General features: G+C 37.3%; 1 protein-coding gene across 1 annotated transcript in view; it reads left to right on the top strand.

The window, feature by feature from the left end:
- Positions 1-13,914: 13,914 nt before the first annotated feature.
- Positions 13,915-15,989, top strand: part of IMPG1 (interphotoreceptor matrix proteoglycan 1) — an 89,782-nt gene continuing 87,707 nt past the window's right edge. Inside the window, exon 1 of the mRNA XM_073335128.1 lies at positions 13,915-13,981. Coding sequence (XP_073191229.1) covers positions 13,915-13,981 — 67 coding nt within the window. The remainder of the gene's footprint in view (positions 13,982-15,989) is intronic.

Here is a 15,989-nt window from a genome sequence, read left to right as displayed (position 1 = left end):
ACTGCCTTTGTCACCAGGTTGTTCAGTCAGCATTCTCCTCCATGACAAGATAAATTCTGTTGGGTAATATGTTGGCATGTCAAGGTTTCCTACTAATACATGACAAGTTTGCTATTTCTCATTTGTTTGATCTCAGCAATATTATAAATAGAAAATATTTCCCACATATATCTGCAACAAATTACATCGGCAGCATAAGAAAACTGTGGACATTCATAAACTACAAGGCATACAACATTCTAAACTCATCCTCTGAGACCATAGAATCAAGCGGAGTCATCCATGCACAACTAGTATAGAATATAACGGCAAGGATTTTATTAAAAAATGGCTATTAACAGGAATGAGCAGGAGTGCAGTATTTTCATATTGCACCAATAAATAAGGTAATATGCAGTGTCCACTGTCATACAATACTTTCCATTCTGCATTTGTGAAAATGAAAAATACTTCTGCAAGAACAGAAGGGGAGAAAAGTGCTTGTCCATAACCTTTTGCTTGGGAAACTGAACTAATGATCCACAATATCTGCACACACCCTAAAGCTTTACCAGCTACCATGTGAATTTTGCCTGATCTATTCATATGATGAGGTAAAACATGTATATTCAGGTTTCAGAGTAGCAGCCGTGTTAGTCTGTATTCGCAAAAAGAAAAGGAGGACTTGTGGCACCTTAGAGACTAACCAATTTATTTGAGCATAAGCTTTCGTGAGCTACAGCTCACTTCATCGGATGCATACTGTGGAAACCGATGAAGTGAGCTGTAGCTCACGAAAGTTTATGCTCAAATAAATTGGTTAATCTCTAAGGTGCCACAAGTCCTCCTTTTCTTTTCATGTATATTCAGTGGCACAGAAGCCCCTAATATCACAGATTTTATCTTTCAAGTGAAGTCTCAGTAAATGTAACAAAAGAAACTACTATAGCAACTATTCTAATTACTTTCCTGTTGCACTGAAAGAAATAATGGCATTTTAATGGAAATTTAATCTCTGCAATTTACCAAAGATGTGTATTCCTATTATTTCTCTGACACTGCTTCATGTATTAAATGAGACTGTAGGTTTCACGCCCCCACCCCCAACCAAATATTTCAGTAATAAGATTTTTAACAAAGTTTACTTTCTGCTTTTTTCATTACCGTCACTGTCTGAGTGAAATGCTACAAACCAGCTATCCTTTTTAAAAAAATAGTTTTGGCACAATGTAAAATAGCAGTAAGTATCCTAAATGTGTACCGTCCTTTCAAAAAGCTGTATGCATTTAATTCCTTGCCCAGATGTTTTTGAGAATACCTTTTGTGACTCTAAAACCCTTTTTAGGTTTATGCAGATTGATGCATAAACATCTGATCATTTGTCCCAGTATTTTATGTACATAAACATCCTATCCATATATTTATCTTTCTGAGATATTTCTCTGACCAAGTTGTATTTGATAATTTCTAATGAAAAATCACGAGTTTGGTAAATTGAATAAGAGAACCCCATAAAATTGCATTTAAAGTTTGTGATAAATCCATACTAAGTCCCTAACCCTGCAAACATTTATGCACATGCTAAATTTTACTCACTTGAGTAGACCCACAGGCTTCAATGGGATTACTCATGTGGGTAAAATTAATCTAGTGCATGTTTGTAGGATAAGGGCCATTTATTAAGAGTGCCCTTGTAATATCTATTAACAAACCACTTCTGGTTTTAGCTCTCCATCTCTTGTGTGTTTATGGGAATCAGAATAAAGCTAATATATGTACTGAAATTTAAATCACTTTCACTGAAAAAGAACAAATCCAGTCTGCTAAGAGGTTATGAGCAGAAGCACTGATAATGCAAATATAAGATATTTATCCTGGGTAATTTTCTGGAAAAAGAATCTGTTTTCTGCTACACCAGAAGTCATATCTTCACACACTCCCCCCCCCCCCCCCCGCAAGGTTTCAGAAAACATATCTGATCTCACATTTGGTCACTATATAATGATTAAATTGCATATGGGATTTTTCAGAGTTACTCTTACAAAATGCATTAACCAACAGCTATTCTGAAGCATATACCTGTATATAGAAAACAATATAATTGAACCCAAACCAATAAAAATAAGCATGTAGAGTAATTTACTAACATATAAATTTATGTGATATGAATTGATTTCCTGTAATAAAATCAAATATAGCTTGAAAACATATTTCTTCTCCATTGTCAGTAAAGACCCAATTTTGGAGTAATGAAGATTGTTATAGAAAATCCTTCCATCCTTCCTAGTATGCTTTGTAACATTCAATAAGGAGCTAAACAGCTCTGTTTTATAACAAATGACTTGTGCCATCCTAATGGTGGTAACTGATAGTTTCCACTGCTGACAAGCGTCAGCTCTGCCAAGTAATCAGTTTTCAACTAGACCAGTTATGTGCTATCAGCCTTCATCTCATATTAAATTCTCCTTTTGTCTAGTCCATCCTCACAAGACATGAAATACACATATATTCATTATAGCTTTTACAAATTAAATAGTGAGATGTTATTCAAAAAATTTCTGTAGAATTTGCTTGGGTAGGCAGAGGTTCTTAGGCATGACAGGAAATCAATGTCAAAAATGCTGTTTGGGGAATTCTAATGTATTTTAAACATTTCCCCATATTATTGATTCTCTGTTACATTTGTTAGTGGGAATCTTTGTGTCACAGATGTGATAAAGACTTTTTGTTACTGCATTAGCAAAAATGAATACTGATATGGCAGAGCTATTACAAATGATGAAAATGTGATCAGACTGTCATACTGTCACAGAAAAGAAGGCTGTTTCTACATTCAAAATAATTACATTAAAAAAGGAACACAGAGTCCATTTCAACTCACTTTCAAAGCTGGTATTCATATGGACAGTGGTTCCTTCCACAGATGTTTAAGGTTTTAGGATTGGACTTTTGAAGTCATCTAGCCCATCCTCTATCATGGAGATAGTAGAGAACTGATAGATTTCTGCAGAAATCCATTACTTCCCTGCCTGCCTTGACAAACGCGTGGGGTACATTACTCCATTGTCCAATTGGCCTTCCGTGTTATCATGGGAGTGATAGTTTAGTCTCATTTTTAACTTCTCTATTTTTATGCTGTTATGACTCAATATACCTGCATTTCACAGCCCCATTTTTCCTTCGGTTAGGTCTTTACAATTAATTATGTTATTTCGGATACTAATGCAGGCCTTTTTCCCACCTTCGACAGGTCACCTTACCTAAACCTTTCATGCTTTTTGATTTTTTTAATATTGTCTCAAATTAATCCGTTTATGTTTTAAAGCAAAGTATTTAAAGGTGCATGTGGATTTGCTGTAACTTGAAGTTTTTAAATCAAGATTTGAGGACTTCACTAACTCAGCCAGAGGTTATATACCTACTATAGGAGTGGGTGTGGCAGGTTCTGTGAACTGTGATGTGCAGGAGATCTTAATGGTCTGAATGGTCAAAATCTATGAGTCTATGTGGTACTTTTTGCAATATGGCTACACCGAGAGAAAAAAATGGTCTCTTTGGTCCACTCACTACTTCTCTCTTTATATATTCCAATATAATATTTGACTTTTTGCAACAGCAGCAGCAGAATATATCATGCTCTTATTCACTCAGTTTTCGCTATCACCCCCTCCAATCTTTTTCTCTAATGTATTCTCTCCATTTCTGCATCAGATTCTCTCTCGCCAACAGTGAAATTCACCCCTGTGCAGAGAGCCTATACACCACATATATATATAAACTCTATCCTACATATAGGGTGCAGAGGCCTTGTAATGGCTGTGTGCGCAAAGAGAGTTTACTTACCAGTAACTACTGTTCTTTTAGGGTTGCCTCTGTGTATTCACACTCCAAGGAACTGCCTTGAAAATCCATATCTGCTGCAGGGGGTGGTGGTACTGTAGCATTCTTGCATAAGGGTGATGTCATAGCTTTACTCTGTATAAAGGAGTGTACACGCCAACCTCCTCAGCAGCCTTCTTCCAATCTGCAGTTTCTGATGTGTAACCTCTCTCATCTTTGAGGGCCTCTGTGTATTCCCACTTGTGGGAGATTAGCAAAATGTGTTCCATCGGGCAGATGCATGGAGAGGAGATCTTAATTAAATATGGACAGTAACACCTCTCTCCCAAACTGGGCATCAGAGCACAATGCTAAATCCAAAGAGTGAAAGTATGCATGGCCCTCAAAATTGCTCCTTTGATATCTCCACCAGAGGAATATATCTAAGGCAGGCTTCTGATTGTGTGATCTCTCTAGTAGATTCCTGCATCCAGCAGAGCATCTTCACCTGTAGGCTGGAGACAGGGGGCTGTTTCTGGAGCCTTCTAGGGCATTAAAGTCTGTTAGGGGAGGTGCACTGTACCAGAAGAAGTCGAGCAAAATTGTGGACCGCTATAAGAGAGGGCTTGAAGGGTCAGAAAGGAAAGGCTGACATCCTAGAGGTTAAGAAAAAAAAATCACACACCAATGGGACCTGGTTGTTTTCTGTGAGGAGATCAGACAGCAAACGTCAGACACCAAAACACATTTTTGTTTCATTTCTCTCTCACACATGGGTTGTTGTTTGGATGTTTAGCTGGACTTTTTGTTTGTTTCTTTCTTTCTTTCTTTCTCTCCTGAATTTTGGAGTCATGGGGCTGATGATATGGCTATTGCCTCTGACAAAATGCCTATGAAAGGAAGAAAAATCTGCCAGCAGAGGGTGCTGCTGTATAAAAGGAGTTGCCACCCAAAGAAAGTGACCAACCTTTCCCTTCCCCACCATGTCACACACCCCCCCCACCCAATCAGGAGCAGAACCAGTGGGCTTCGTGACAGCAGTAATGGGATTCAGAGTGCGCCTTAGGCTGGGAGTACAAAGTCACTGAGAACACTGTGGAAAGAAGCAGAGTGAAGTTGGGGAGCAGGCTTGAGTGGATGGAGCTGGGGGTGAGGAGAAGGCCGGAGAGCTGGAGCATAGAGTCTGGGAAGAAGCAGGGTGAGAGGAAGGAGGCAGAGTCTAGGATAAGTGGGACCACCAGACAGCAGGGAACATGGAGGTTAAAGGGTCATCAAATGGTATTTCTGTAAGTAAAATCTTGGTGCAAAGGTGGATAAAATACACTGATTTTGTGATAAAGTGGAAATGGATTGTGGGAGAGTAAAATTAGTTTGTTGATGTGGGGGATGGAGTGGGGGAATGAAACGAGTTTCGTGGGGGTGTGGAACAACAGATTTTGTATGAGACAGAGGCAGTTTGTGAGTGTGGCGATTGCTCTCCCCTATTCCCTCACCATAACCCATTCAGACATGAAAAATTCCTTGCCCCACCCACCCTGCCTGAGGAATTGCTATGTTTGCTAAAGGGTGTTGTGCAGTTGCATACTGCAGCTTTTAATTTCACCAGAACATGATCTGGTTCACACAATGAAAACATTTGGGAAGCCCTGTGTTCAGACTTGGACCAATCTTGTATATTCTCTTTTGGGCAGAAACTGCCTCTTACTATGCATCTGTAGAGTGCCTAGCATGGGATATCCCTGATTTCTGTTGAGGCCTGTAGGCACTGCTACAATACTTAAAATATAAACAATTACATATTATAACAACATCATAATTTTAAAAGACTCAAGGAGTGGGGATTCCACCACACTCTTGGAGAGATTGTTCTACAGTGAATTTTTTCCTTTTACTCAATCTAAGCTTTCCATTCTTAATTTAAATACATTTTATTACGTCTACTTATATTCCTTGCAGCATGCTAAACAGTTATTCTCCCTCCTTGATATTTATACCTTTCAGATCTGTATTTGCATCTGAGTTTGTTGGATTAATCAATTAATCAAACTGAGATGGCTGTTAGCATTTCAGAGATCTATACAGGTGGGTGTAATGGAATAAACTATGAAATACATGAGGAAAAAATAATACGAAACATTATGAAGTATTTTCCAAGAATTTCTTTAATTTTGGCTATTGACTCAAGACAAAAATCAGTGTAGCTTTGACTCTAAAAACTGAGCAGCTGCTCAGAGCTGAATGGACCCTCTGAGGAGAATGAGCTAAGAACTCTTAAATAGAGTGGACTGAGACTGCACACAGCTGGGATGTGAAAAATATCTGTCTGTCTCTGTAGCAGGAGGCCAATGCAGCTCACTCACTATGAAAGTAATCATTGCCTGGTGAACAGTCCAGAAAAGCTCCAATACTTCAGGAAGCAGCTAGGGAATCTACACATACGAACAATAATAAATTAAAGTATAAGAATCTCAATATCTCTTTGGAAGAACATAGGTCGTAACCCTGCTAAAATAATATTGCATCTTTCCAATCTGGTTTGTCTGAGCAGTGAACAAATTTTAAAATATGAAAACAGGCAAAATACATCTCTCATCAAAGAAAACTGCCAAAATAGTAAAAAGATATTCTGCTGGGAACGGGCCCTCAATAAGAATTCATCCAATAGACATTTCACTTAAACTTTATCAATACCCGATCCTTGATATCGGAAGTGCCAAGTGAGCAACACAAATAAGAGCTCTTATAATAGGTTCTGCAAGGACTGACATTGTCTGTGGGTCATCAGGTTGTAGAAGCATGAATAATATTTCCCAAAAGGAAGTATGGAGGACACACCAGGACAGATCCTTGAAGGAACTAAGGAAGAAAAGAAAAAGTAGTAGTAAGCAGGACTAAATATACAGGGGACAAAGCAATTACTTGAATTATGGTAATGTCATGCTGAACAGACAAATAAAGCAGTTTAAGAGTGGTAACAAAATTTCAAGGTTAACAGTGTCAGATTCCATAGAGGCCTCCGACAGCAGCAGTAGAGGAAAAACAACAACTTTGGTCTTCAGATAAACACAGGCTATTACCTACACAAGGGCATACATGATGCTGTGGGATGAATAGAAAACAGACTGGAACCTATTAACAAAACAAAACAAAACAAACTCATTTAGATGGGCAGACAGTACTTGTAACCTTCCTCTCAAAAATCTTTGCCAGAAAAGGTATATAGCAGAATTTCTCTAAGAGTCCAAAAATGATAGATTTACAACTGAAAGTAACTGAAGCTGAGAGACTGATAATATAGACAGCAACAGTACTTAAAACACTTCCCCAAGCATTCTCAAGCATTAAATGAAGAGGTAATTAAATGCAATCTTAAGCTGACCCCCCTCAAACTTCCCTATGGTTTGTCAAGGAACCCTGAAAAAGTAAAGGATGGACAACATTTTCTTGGTATGCATTCAGTAGTACATATGTTTATTTGTCTATTCAGCATGACATTTCCATAGTTCAAATAATTGCTCACCACTCAACATGACTGAATACTTCACTTCCTTCCCTTTGTCTTACCACTACCATCCCATTCCCCCCATTGCTATAGAAAGAAGCTGAGCTATCAGTTAGTCCCATGTTTCATATTTCTGATTAGACAACATGTATCATGAAAGATGGAGTCTATATATGCCTGGCTTTGCACACAGCTACACCTTAATTACTGCTGAATTCTGCAGAATTGATAACTACAGTCATCAATTTAATGTGCTGTGACACTCTGCACCCCAGGGTTGTGGCTGTGCTGAGTGATAACAGCACCTGGAGGGATTTGCGGCTTGTCACTAGCAAAACATTGTGAGAGACAGCCGAGGCTGAAGAGTTAAGAGGGCACAGCAGTCCCACAGTCCCAAGCTGCACCCCAGGGATCCTGTCACACATGCTATACATGTCATAAATGTTCTGTGGACACTATATCCATCTACTAAAACTAGAAAAATCCTTTCTGAGCTGCAAGAGGAAAACAACTTGTCAAATCAGCAGTTGAAGAAGCATGTTTCAGTTCATTAGAGCTTCTATGTGTTAGACGCTTAAGCAGCTCTTGGAATAACAGAAAATTGCGCTTGAGTATGTAGGCAAGTACAAGATAATCTGGACTGGCAGATAGGCTATTGTATATCTCCACGGACTACAACCTAGTGGCTAGTTGGGCATTTTCCTGCCCATCATAAATAACCATTTTATATCCTATGTAGACATCTGGTACATCACAAAAACATCATGTACTATGACAACATCAGCAATCTTTGTTCACAAGAGGCCAGATTGAAATAGAAAAGGATGTAGCCCATCAGGGCTGAGGTATATTTGCAGAGATACATTCAGAACCATGTCTTTCTCACACTCTTATCTGCCTGTCACATTTAGGTGCATCTAAATTCATCAACCTTTTTAACAATTCCACTGTAAATAGAAAATGAAGAAGATTGGTCAAGAAGTCAATGCGAATGAGACACCTGTAACTCACTCATCATGTAAATGTACCCATGTGACTACCTTTTTCTGTTATACATAAGAATGAACAGTGCTGACATCATGTTAGTAATAATATCACATTATCCTCAAGATGGCTAGTGGTGCCGCTTTAGCAAAGAATTATGACTCAGAAGACTTTTAGGGGCATTATTACCATTTCATTCTGATTTAAAAGTATTAAAAGCTCTGATGCTTTTATACATATAAGCAGATGTAGCGCTGTATTGAGCTAACTTTTGCTGCTGTCCTCAAACTATCTGGCCAGTCCAGAATTTCACAGCATTTTCTGTAACTGCAGAACTGAACTTCACCAGAAGTCCTAGTCTGAGTGGAGAGAGGTATGAAAGGAGAAATTCAACTTGCTTCATAACTCAATATTAGGGGAGTAATTATTATTATTAATATCAGCCCAAATTGACTTCAGTGGGAGATTAGTCTGAGTTAAAGGACAATGTGATGTCTCCATTATTATTAAATTTATTTATATATCACCATATGTTTAGTTGGAGCTTTATAAAAAGTTTAACAAGTTCTGCATCCCAAAGATCACCTAAAGCAGCCAATAAGAACCAGACACAGAGCAGGCAAGTATTATAGTGGTGAGATTTTTGATGGGAACAAAGTATGGAGACTTTCTGGAAGAAATAGGTTTTAAGGAGGGATTAAAAGGAAGAAAGAGAGGGCAAACAAGAAGCAGCTGTTACTTAATTACTTAGTGTTACTGTTAGTTAGCTTTTTCTGGAACAGAGACTAGATCTCCACAGTTTCAAGATGTCAATCACTCATGCAACCATCTTTGCTCATTGCCGCTTTGGAGAGATACCAGAAAGGAAAAAAGGGGGAGGTCCATCCAAACATAAAAAATAAAATTGAGGTATTTTTAAATGAGGCTTAATCTTTTTCACTTCACAAATATTTTGTTTTGTCGATGAGAATATGTTATATGAGAACATGATTTTCTTTCTTTATTTCAGTAAAGAGAAGAAAAGTGTGATGGCTGAATGATTGTAGAGACAAAAGTACAAGGAAATTACTATCCAATGGAAAAGGCTAGAGGACATGCAAAAACAATGGATGATCATTGTGGTGAATGAGTTAAACCAGCCATAGCACTGATTAGTGCCAGGGACTAGGCTTTGGTAAGCAGAAAGCAAAACATAAATAATAAAATAATGTAAATCTTACTTAATAGTGATAATATTAACAGAGGGACAGGAAGAAAATAACCAACTAGTTCATTTCCACTTCTCACTGGTGTCTTTGCTCCTGCAGAAGCTTTTCATGTGTTTTTAGTCCTGTGAGCAGCTGTGACAAGTCTGGTGCTACTCCTGCAGTTCCATTCCTAATTTTACTTCTCTCCCTGATCAGCGTAAATCATCAGCATCATCAACAACGGTCCATCCAAACTGGATCATGGTATACGCGTAAAAGGTCTAATCAGGTGCTTGAAGAATCCGCTTATGGCTGACACATCCAACTCGAGCATGACACAGCTTGTTATAAATTTCATAGATCCATGTATTGTCTGAGTTAGAGTCCAAGATTACAGCACGCTGCTTTCTTCTTTCTCACTTTGCTTCCATCCTCTTGATCAAAGCCACTTCCTCTTGAGCTGCACCCAGTGCCAGATATTCCCTCCAAATTGGATGGGATTCTTTCACTCCTCCCAGCTTTTTACCTTGGTGCTGAATGACTTCATGTCATTTTTGCACACATTGTGGTACCGCCAGAAAGGGTGACCCTGCTTTCTTAGCGCCATTCGAAATCTCACTGTACAAAATATTACTGAGGATATGGTCTCCTCCCATTCAGTGTAAATAATGTAATACTAATATATGCTTCCAGAACTGTGGTACAGCTCTCTGAGGCGGTATAACATTAAAAAGGAAAAGAATGTAGTTGGCCAAATCACGAGCAGAAATGTCTCAATATATTTAGGTTCTGCTCCTATACAAATCAGTGTCAAAACATTAAAGAGCAGAGTCATTAGAACAATTACTAGATCACTTAGAAAGAAGTTTGTTTTCACCTTACTTACTTCCAGCAGAGCAGTACTTCTACTTTCCTGCTGTTATCGTGATCATGGGAGGGAGCATGTAGTTCCTCAAATTTAAACTTAGCACTTCCTGGCTCAGGTACTTTCAGAGATACTGCAAACTCTTTATTTACTAATTACAAAATTCTAACTCCAGTTAGGATAAGGCTTGTTTATGAAAACAACCTGCTCATAGAGAGACAGTGTTTATTGATTTGTAGGATCATAGAATTTAAAGGTGAAAAGTGTCTCCAGGAGTTCCACTTTAAAATGTATGTTCACTGTACAGAGACAAGCTATGATTCCCTCTAAAGGACTGGTGTCATATCAAAACTCTGATGTAAGGTTTTCATAAAACGCAGTTTTTGTGAAAGAAAAGGAAGGAAACAGTCTTTTGTCAGTTGGAAGTTTTACTTTAAACAGCAGAACTAGTGTATTCTTTCAGATATATGCACTGATTCATTGCACTAACCACTAATAGCTCTAGTTTTCCCATTTATGTGCACTTATCTTGTCTGAACAGACATTTCAGCTTGCAGTACTGCCCCTTCCATGCCTTCCTGGCATATTTTTAATGCATTATTGAATTTCAGCCAGAATCAAAAAAAGATTTTGCCTCTTTAAGAATATATAATTGTTGTTGACAGCAAACCAGCTAGAAGAATGACTTCCAGATTAATTAACAGTGACCCATAATTAAAAACAGCAGTACTTAGAGATGGAATGGTCCCTTGATAGTATTGCTTTAGCTATAATGAGTGTTTATCATTATTGTTTGCTTGGACTGTAGCAGTTATGAAGGTTAGTTACAAAAAAATTAATTAAAAGGAAATAAGTAAAAGGTACTAGCCTTGACAGAAAACAACTTGAAATATTCATGATTTACAGATCATCTCCCTATACTCAGATCCCAGCAGCATAATTTTTAGTCACAAACTTGCTGGATAGCCTAATATTTTCCTTAAACTAGCACATTTAATTAAAAAGAACATTGTTAAAGTGTTTTCTTTCTTTTAAAATCAATTCTCTACCCAGGGCTGTACACTGAAAAACCTTGAAAGTAAAATTTCATTTCTAAACATGTATTCTTCCATTATTCATGAAGGGATTGTTGTCCAGTGTGGGAGATAGGAAAGACTCCTGGTTCTAGGTCCCTAGCTCTCATAATGACTCATAGTGTGATCTTCAGCCAATCTCATTGACCCACACTTTCAAAAGTGTCCTCTAATATTGGTTGCTTCAATTCGACACCTGGGTCCAGATTTTTAAAGCTATTTGGGTATTGCTACATTCAGTGTTGCACAGCCTAACTGATTTAGGAACCTAAATCTCTTTTTCAAAAGGGATTTAGGAGTCTAAATCCTATTGACTATTATGAAATTTAGACTCCTTAGTGCCTAAATCCCCTTTAAAGAAGAAAAGGAATACTTGTGGCTCCTTAGAGACTAACTAATTTATTTGAGCATAAGCATAAACTTTCGTGAGCTACAGCTCACTTCATCGTATGCATCCAATAAAGTGAGCTGTAGCTCACGAAAGCTTATGCTCAAATAAATTGGTTAGTCTTTAAGGTGTCACAAGTACTCCTTTTCTTTTTGCGAATACAGACTAACATGGCTGTTACTCTGAAACCTTTAAAAAAGAGATTCAGGATCCTAAACTAGTTAGGTGTTGTGACGGTGAGTGCAGTAACACCTAAATAGCTTTAAAAATCTGGGTCTAAGTGATTTAGGCAGCTAAGTCCCATTTTCAAAAGTGAATTAGGCTCATAAGGGCCAAATTCTCATTGAAAGGCAATGGGAGTTCTTGGTGCCTAGCACCTCAGAAAAATCCCCCTCACTTACAAAAGTTAGGCAAAAAATGGAGGCAACCAAAATTAGATGATATTTTTGAATACTTGTCTCTTTTCCCGGATATCTCATTTTATCCACCTTTTAAATAAGATTTGCTAAAACTTAGCTGGCTCTTAAGAGTGCTTGATAGGTTTGATTATAGTTTGAAAAGCATCTCAATCCAGATATGAGAGGTGTAGTATTCGAGTAAAGGTTAATTATGTTCTTCCGTGCAAATGTCCTCAAGTATAAATCCAGATCATCCTTCATTCTGGCTGTATTGATGGCATGGATTTCTTTGTGTTAAGAAGGCTGTTGAAACTTTTGTTCTGAAAACAACATAAAAAGTTACTATGGGTTTTGAAAACAGATAAGGAGAACAAAGAAAGGTAGGTCAAATTTTGGTCCCAGCAATGTCCCTGTACTAATTGTTCTAAGTATTTAGAAGAGGGTGATCTTTGTTTTCTTTTGCGATTGTTCAAATCCCATGTAAAAATAGAACACTGACCAGGTTCAAATGAAGGTTGTTCTTAAAGCAACTTGTACATGCAGAGCTAGAAGGATTCTTGTTGCCAGCAAATAGCCTCCGTTTGTACAGTACAGTCACCACATAAATCTCTAAATAGGACAGACGGCTGTACATGCTCACCTGGCAGCCCTCCCTGATTAACAAAACTTTACAAAATGCTTTTGAAAATAATGTAGCAAATGTAGGACATAAATATAACAAAGGGCCTACCAAATGTTATGTAATAGGAATATTTATTTATATAACTGTAAAAGAACTGCTTGTAACAGTTTTTTCACTCATTGGCCTGATTGAGCTAGAGCTTGAAATGCTATTTCCCTCCTCCCCTTTTTTATTCCTCTCCCTATAACCACCTCCTCCCTCCCCCATTCCTCATTTGGAATCAGATTGTTCCAGTCCTGACTGCTACAGCAATTTACTGCTGAGTCATGGCATTTTACCAGTGAAACAGAATGGATTGTCCATCATCAGAGCTATGGAAATATTGCAAAAGCAAACTTTCTGGTGTGAGAAAGGAGAAGAGCTCCCAAGTCAAACACTGCTGAAAAGCTCCATACAGTCACAGTTCTTTCAGACAAGCAATTAGTCATCTTCTTCAAAGGAAGTTCACCATTTGTTATGGTCATACATTTCAGAAATAATGCAATCAACTGTCGCCATCATTTCGCAATGCCTCTGCTGACATGCCATATTACTGGAATGACCAAATGACCAAAATGTACAGGTAATGGCCACTAGAAGAGGCTTCTGTTATTTATCATGGTGCTACTGAAGTCTTCTGGGGCTGACAGATGCCACTCCAGAAGGTTAATAAGATGAAGATAGCTCTTCCAGCTGGACTATAAGAGGGATTATGTCTGAGCAGTAGATAAACAGATTATTCCAGAAACAGACACTGTTGGGTTTTTTTTAAAACTTCGTCACTCTTATCACATTTAGGAGTTTACCACTCCAGTCCCCCTTTCAGTCTCCTGGACTACAAGTGTGTGTGTTTGAGGGGTTTGTTCAGTAACTGTGTTCTGACACCTGTTTCACACTTTGCCTGAGATTCAAAACATTTCAAACTGTTGAGCACTTTCTTAAAAAAGTAGAAATACGAGGCAGTTTGGGAATTTTAGTTCTTAAAAAGAAATCTGTTAGCCAGTCTAAACTGGTCATATTTCCTGCATGACAATCCTTGAAGGTTCTGAATTGCCAGCATGCATTTGAAAACTGGATTAATATTTCTGGTCATTTGTCTTGCTCTCCAAGTTCAAGGAAGCAAAGGTAAGTTCACATGTAAAATGATTTTATTTATTTATTTTGTGTTGTAGTTGAAAAATCTTTGGAAAGGTCAAGTGGTTTTCCCTCGCTATAAAAGTCACTGCCTAGAATTGGGTGCTACAAAAGTCGAGGTTAGTGACACTGTTAACTTGACAGGCGACCCTAAGAAAATGTTGCCTTAACTTGTATCATGTAGGTTTGCTCTGCATTAAATTCTCTGTAAAAGATGCACTTTAGTTTATTTACTTATTTATGTTTCTAGATGAAAGAACAATTACAAATTACGTGGAAGGGGCACAATAGCTGAAGTGAATGCATAAGAAAATGATTGTACTCTTAATGAGAATTCGTTGTTACTGAACTGAAAAGAAAGCAACAAAGTGTATTTTTGGTTTTACTGGGTACTGTCATGGCCAACTTAAAAGACTTCTAGGTATATACACAAATATTGTAGGTGGAAACAATACTGCCAAAAAACAGAAAATAGCAATACAAATAAGGGCGACGTTACTGATAAATGTGTACAGCAGAACAAGCAGAAAAATTTAAACATTATAAAAGAAAAATGAAAAAGAATACATCTGCTGACTTAAGTACTTAGTGAAAAAATGTAAAAAAAAAATCATAATAGTAATTTTTTCTGGCATGTAAAATAAATTTAAAATCTGTTTCAATGAACAGATTCCTACAAAAAAATAAATAAAAGGAAGCATCGATTTGTAAGCCTTTAGGAAGAATAAAAGCAAGACAGAGCAGAGACAACTATTCTGTATTCAGTGAAGCAACTAACAATTGTTCCTTTAGACATATTGAAAAGTTCACAAGTCTTTCTTTAATTGTTCAACATGAACAAGAACAAAAACAAAAACATGAAAATGTGTTTTTCCTCTTGTTCATTTACATACAGGGAAAAAAACATCAGATTTTATTCTTATCACAAAAGGTTGTTGGGTTTTTTGTTTGTCTGGCTATACCGAAAGGAGGACAGGGGACATTTGACATGGGTTTAATCAGGCCTCAACTTTATTATTAAATGTCTGGGATTACCCGGCAGATAAAAGTGTACAGTGCAGGTAAACCCATGTTTATTCCATAATTATGCACGGGGGAGGGTTGTTTGTTTTATTTCATTTTTGGTTTGGGGGTTTTATTTCTTTGTTGTTATTTTTTAGATTGCTTACTAACTTTTCTGTCTGTCTTTGACATTTATGTAATCTAATTAAAACCCCAGGTTGCTGTTGCTTTACACTTTGCCTAAGGGATTCATAAATGGCCTAACACATCTTACTTTCTTTCAGTCCTAGTCATGTTAGTTAAATGCAGAGATCAGGCAGTATCAGAAAAAGAGTATTTCCATTTGTATTTAAATGTTTGTAGAGGAAGAGAGAGCCCCAGTATTCTTCAGTCTGTTGTTAATAACATTTAGAAAACTTTATTTATGCAGCAAAGACTATTACCATTTTTCTGTTTGCAGATTTTGTTTTCGGTTTTTTTAAGTAGTGGTTTTATCTCACTGAAATATAGACAAACAGCTATAGAGAACATTTAGTTCATCCAAGTATTGAGGATGATTTACCTTGGAAAAACATAATGTTAATGCATTTACAAAATTATAAGATGAAACTTATTCTGTGTTATTATTAATGCACTAATGATGGTATCAATAATATGTACACTTGTGATTATAAAACTAGAAAGAAATGAAATGAAAATTAAAGCTGAATATTCTGGCTTATCATCATTTGTTGTACCTAGATATTGCAATACATCTGATAACCGTATAATTGGATGGCATTTTACAAAGATAAGTTTAGGCTAAATATTAGGGGAAACTTACTAAACAAAGTGCCGGACTGGTTTGTGAGTGTTTTCTGCAAGAGATTTAATAGAAGTCCCATTACTGGAACATTTAATAATACCTGTGGACGACTTGCTAGATAATATTTAGGGATCATCTTGCACCTAAAGAGGGAAAGGACTAAATGATTACATGGATTTTTTTTCATCTCTA

The sequence above is a fragment of the Lepidochelys kempii genome, chromosome 3 (assembly GCF_965140265.1).
Source record: "Lepidochelys kempii isolate rLepKem1 chromosome 3, rLepKem1.hap2, whole genome shotgun sequence".
In the NCBI taxonomy this organism is placed as follows: domain Eukaryota; kingdom Metazoa; phylum Chordata; order Testudines; family Cheloniidae; genus Lepidochelys; species Lepidochelys kempii.
The sequence above is the reverse complement of the archived record's forward strand: the minus strand, read 5'-3'. Positions and strand labels throughout refer to the sequence as shown.